This window comes from Strongylocentrotus purpuratus, unplaced genomic scaffold (assembly GCF_000002235.5).
Source record: "Strongylocentrotus purpuratus isolate Spur 01 unplaced genomic scaffold, Spur_5.0 spur5_scaffold_20, whole genome shotgun sequence".
Lineage (NCBI taxonomy): Eukaryota > Metazoa > Echinodermata > Echinoidea > Camarodonta > Strongylocentrotidae > Strongylocentrotus > Strongylocentrotus purpuratus.
Genome location: NW_022145606.1, coordinates 30,966,720 through 30,972,627, shown reverse-complemented (window position 1 = coordinate 30,972,627; position 5,908 = coordinate 30,966,720). Strand labels below are relative to the sequence as shown.

Sequence of the window (5,908 nt, the reverse complement as noted above, 5' to 3'; positions counted from 1 at the left end):
TGGGGGCAAAGAAAATCGTACGGAGATTGTAGACTTATGTGGCATTCGCATGGCAATTGCACAGCTATCGAAAGGTTGCTGTACGGTCAGCGCGCCTTCTCCGCGCAACATTTGCACGGAAGCTGCACGGGCTTCGTATGATTTCCGTGCGGAGGCTGCGGAGACTGCACGGCTACTGCATGCAAATTGCACGATTTCAGTACAATCTACGAGCAGCCTCTGTACGGATTTGCCCCGGCCTGCCCCTGAGGGCCAATACAATAAATGGCACGATGCTCGTAGGTAATGTAAACACAAACATCGTAGCCCGTAGCCTCCTACGATGTCTACGAACAATCGTAGACTAATTATCGTACGGCGCCCGGAGCAAATGTAATCCAGGCATCATACGGCAACCACCTGCTCTTGGTCAACATACACAAACTCACTAGCTGTGGATAAGTCATTATTTATTCCAACAGACCAGTCCTTTCGAATGAATTCCCTGCCTCAATATGTTTTTCTTCCAAGAAGTATATTATTAAAAGTAAAGTAAGCGTGCATGTCGCTTTCCACAAAATCGATGTGAAAATCTAAACGTTTCATGTGACCACAATGTTTTTTATTTTGTAGATATGATGCGTATACTGATTGGAGTAACTGCCCTGTTGGTGAGCTTAAGCACCAGGCTAGAGGGGGGCAGGACAGAACAAACAACATCTGAGACGTCCACATGGTATTCATCTTTGTTACAGGAAGACTTCACTGACACGACTAACCTATCCGAAACATCTCCTTTCAAGTCTACCTCTCATCCTGGTAAGAGCTCCGATGGCAACATGTCAAATACAATCGAGTGGGGAGACTCTTTAGAGATGGAAACTGAATTCAACAATGTATCTGGTTATGACGAATCCTTCACAGAGAGCCTGAATGATGCAACAAAGGGTTCGATTCAATGGAGGTGGCGCCCCATAAAGTGGGCGTGGTGGCAATTTCTACAGATAACGTCTTCTGTACTTGGTGTCGTGGGCCAAATGCTCGTCATGCTGGTAATTTGGCAACGCAGGGCCATGAACCGTTCCACAGACACCCTCATCGCAGCTCTAGCGATGGCAGATTTCTTGACCTCTATTTTCATCCTACCCTTGCCGGTGGCAGTCAGTGTACCATCTTCGTTCCTTGGGGAGATTTATTGCCGACTCATTTACGACGGCTTTTTCATGTGGTGGGCGGTCGGAGTGTCGATCTACACACTAGCTTTAATCTCTGTAGAGCGTCTCATAGCCGTCATGTACCCTATCTACTTCAATCGCTACTTTACTAGAGGCAAAACATCTATAGCCGTTGTTGTTGTCTGGTTATGGGTGATACTCTTAACTCTAAACTTGATCTTGACCTGTACCGTAGATGGCGTAATTCATGCCTGCGCTTTGTCGTTCTCGCCAGCAGTCGGACAATTCCTGGGCATCAAGGTTTTCCTCACGTACTTCATCATCCCTGCTATTGTAATGATTCTTGCTCAGGCTGTTACCGCTGTCATTCTCCACCGAAAATCAACAAAGTTCATGGAAGGCAATGTACAGAAAAACCGATCCAACCCATCACACAACCTGCTGACTGCGAAGAATCGAGTCATAAAGATGCTATTCGTGGTTGTCTTGATTTTCATCATATGCTGGGGGCCGAACACCATTGCTTACTTTCTTTTCAATTTCGGGTTCATAAGCCGAAGTTTTGCCTTCAGCAACACAAATCGTATTCTCACGCTGCTTGCGTTTTACAACTCCTGTTTGAATCCGATTGTCTACACGGTTCGGCATCCCGGGTTCCGTGAAGCTATCCGAGGATTGTTCACCGGCTCTAAAATTCATGGAGGAGCATTATTCGAGTCCAAATCTGACCAAAAAGTTCTGCCCAGGGGGAAGAAAGACGCTGAAGATCAGATATAAAAAGTACACAAAACACTGAATCACATCGTTATTGATCTTACCCGCAGCATAATCGATCACAGTTGTCGCCCGCTCATTTCAATGAGAGACACGCAAACACATACACATACACACGCACGTGTACTCACCCACATACTCAATCATGTAATGATGGACGTATACAATGTATGCAACACAGGTCGATAGCTTAGCGAAATTTATTGGCACGAACAAATGCGTCCTGAACACAAAATGCATAATTGCTGGTGACATATGAGAGTAGTTAACTTCTTGAGAAAGAAACCCTATTTGTATAAACATGGATTTGTAACTTACTTTGTACGATCGTATATTCATCTGGCCAGTTTTGTCGGTCGCTTTGTATATAAGGTGTATGCTATATACACTTAGTCTGATTAATATTCTAGTACACGTATTTTTCGTCAGAATGGACGTCATCGTATACACCTCTAAATGTAAAAGGCTTTGCACATTAGTACATTATAAACATTTTATTGTATAGAATCGTTCTGGTATCAGACTTTGCCCCACCTCTACCCGCCTTTCACGATTCAGATATTAATTTGTTCCCGACTCATTTCATAAACTCAACTCACAAGTTAAACGTTTAACATCTGCGTCGGAAATTAATTCTGAAACTATTATGATTTGAAATACCAATAACCAATGCTTAATTCTTAAAACCGTGATTTGAAGTACAGCGTACAAATGATCACTATGGTCGCTTCATGCCCTTGTGCATGTTTTTTTGTTTCTTATTTCATCTATTTCTATAAACGTGATAATCACGTTTATAGAAATAGATGAAATAAGAAACAAAATTCTTGTAATTATGTATTTTCTTGAATATTATTGTAACGACAGTGGAAATCAAATTACTATGTAAATATTTGGCAAAGAATAAGCAAAAATATCTTGTATCTATATTGTATCTATTCAATGAACTTATCCTTCAATCATCTTTTCCCCTTTACAGTAACTTGTCCGTATGTTTATGTTCACAACATAACGACGACATAAGCATATTCTTCCGGGCTTTTGCCTCCTTCTGCTTTTGAATGTAGTTACCATACTGCTCAATTTGTTTGCTGCTAGCAATATTCAGTGACTATCTTGTGGGGGGGGGGGGCTGAGTGGCGCAAAAACGCAGAAGAGAGGGACGAAAAATATATAAAAACAAAAAGAATACAGGATGCGAACATATTATAAAGCTCTGTTGATTTCAAATTCAGTCGAATGTGTTGCTTCACGATTGTTAAATTCCCCCACCCCCTCGCCGATATAAACAATAAATAGCATTAGGAGAAAGTTTGGAATGGTTTGGTAAGAAATCTTACCTTTCTGTTACCTTGTTAAAATAATGGACCATATTCGTCCAGAAAGATCGTTAATTTGCGCCTCGGTTGAAAAAGATGAGAATCGAGAATCGAATACCGCCTATATTAATCATCCGCCACTCCACCGCCTGCTCATCATCATAGGAGTATAGGAAGAAATGACCCCGTAGATTTGTAGCGTTTCAAAAAAATGAATAAACAAAATGTCATTAATTATTCGGCATCGGGATGCCAAAACCATTCATTTTATGATGTAATCAAGTTAAAATATGTTGATTAATGTATTATTACAGTCTCTTTTTATGTAAAAGATTATATCATGTTTTGTGAAGTTTTGAAGGTTTTGTGTGGTTTTGTGTGGTATAGGAAGAAATGACCTCGTAGATTTGTAGCGTTTCAAAAAATGAATAAACAAAATTTCATTAATTATTCGGCATCGGGATGCCAAAACCATTCATTTTATGATGTAATCAAGTTAAAATATGTTGATTAATGTATTATTACAGTCTCTTTTTATGTAAAATATTATATCATGTTTTGTGTGGTTTTGAATAAAATGAACTTGAACTTCAAATGAAAATATCTTCATATTTGTGTGCCTGAATACCATTATAGTATTAATAATTATCGAGAAGCAGTGAGGTCTAATATGCATTTGTTTTATTGTCTATTATAAGGTAGTGAATTTGTATGATAAAATAGCATTTAAAGGAAATCAAACTATCCAACTTTTGCTCACCCACTCTGCTTTCGCACAAATCTAAAAATGGAATTTCCCTAGACCCCCCCCCCCCCCCTATTGGCGGCGCAAAAAAAGAGGAAGAAAAGAAGAGAAAAAAGAGAGAAGAGAAAAGAAAGGAGCAGAGAAAAGAAAAGAAAATGGAAAACGAAAGTAGAGAAAAGAAAGAGGGAGAAAAGAGAGAGAGAGAGAAAAGAAAGAGGGAGAGAGAGAAAAGGAAAACAGAACGAAAAAGATGAGAGAAGCCGGGTTAGAAAGGGAAAAAGTTACAAGGAAATGGCACGTTCATCCAAAGATCGTTTACCACATAGTATCACCCATAGCAACCATCACATCCATATGTCACTCTGACAAAATAACAAAATATACAATATCTTTGGATATAGCCTGCCGAGCTATTATCATGTAGATACGGCATTTATTTCACGTAAATTATCAACACTTTCATTTGTTAAAGTATGAAAACAACTTCTAACAAATTATGTCTAAAAAATACACACACATCATGTTTTTATACCTCTTAACATTAATCATGTGAAATCATAATTAATCAGTGTTTTATACCCTTACCCTTATTATGCCCGGGTTAAGAAAACAGAGATAAAACTGAATCAGCACTAAACTCTAAAAAGACCCAATGGCCACCGCAACTTATATTTTGATGCAACAACGTCTCCTACCAATTATCATTTTTAAGTTCACTCTTTAAAAAAAACTCCATAGCTAGTGTCCGATCCTTGGAAAGTTACAATAGGGACTTTTATATTCTGCACGACGAGAACGTGAACTGCCCTTTTAAGGCAATGTGACGTCCCTTTAAGGCACTGGCAGTGACGTCACATTGCCTTAAAAGGGCAGTCCGCGTTCTCGTCGTGCAGAATCTAAAAGTCCCTAATGACTTCCACTACACACCGCACCCTTATTTCGCATCCCCTCTTTTCATATTTACATGAAGCACTTTCGACGTGACGGAATTGAATAATTCCGTCACGCATACCGGAGAACAATTAGTGTTCACTACTTATTGTCGTATAAACAATACGATGTAACGCTGGCTAATATATTAGGTGACAGTATATCGACGCATAAGGAAGAAACTGGGGGGTGGGGGTGGGGGGGGGGGTATGCACGCGTGTAAAATGCCAACCGTCTTATAATTATTAGGCTGTGCAAAACTGAGTCTGAATTCAGCTAATTAAAACAAATAATAAGCATGCTTGTTCATGTTAAGCCGTTGTGTAAAGACACCTTTGAAAAGGCCGCGGCAGGCCGAACCCTCCAAAGCGTGGCAGAATGGTAATCAGGACATGTTGGGGGTCATTCCAGAAGGCTTGGGGGCCGTTATTGAAGAGGGGCCGGCCATTAGTCAGGTCAATATACGGTAAAAAACACCCCAACCCCCAAAAATTGCAACAAAAGGTTTTTCAACGGTTTCTTGTAGTATTCGACCTCAGGAATAACATACTAAAAGTGCATCAAAATCGAAGCTTCAGAAAGCTGTTATTTTCAAGATGGCGTCCAAGTTGGCCGCCGATACCTAAAAATGGCCATATATCACTTATTATTCATCCCAGAGACATAATTTTGGGGTCTATCCCATGGTTTCGGGGGTCAGGGGATCCATTGAGACAAGTAAGAATCGTTTGTGACGTTCTAGGAAACCCCAAAATCCAAGATGGCGTCCAAAATGGCCGCCGTAACATAAACATAGCTATTATCCATCCGAAAGACATAATTGGGGTGTCTATGCTATGGTTTTCGGGGTCATATAATCCATGAGGATAAGTTAGAACGTTAAGCAGTGGTTCAGGAAACCACAAAATCCAATATGGCGTCCAAATGGCCACAAAACCACCAAGGTTTCTCAATAGAGAGCGCACTTTATGAACAGGAAATTAACT

General features: G+C 40.2%; 1 protein-coding gene across 1 annotated transcript; it reads left to right on the top strand.

Annotated features, from left to right (window-relative positions):
- Window positions 1-1,016: 1,016 nt before the first annotated feature.
- Window positions 1,017-1,931, top strand: LOC105436724 (trace amine-associated receptor 7e-like). The gene has a single exon (XM_011662574.2). It carries the CDS (start codon window positions 1,017-1,019, stop codon window positions 1,929-1,931), a length of 915 nt encoding a protein of 304 aa, XP_011660876.1.
- The last annotated feature ends 3,977 nt before the right edge of the window (window positions 1,932-5,908 follow it).

Coding starts and splice junctions, on each gene's coding strand:
- LOC105436724 (XM_011662574.2), top strand. CDS start 1,017: ATGCTCGTCATGCTGGTAATTTGGCAACGCAGGGCCATGAACCGTTCC.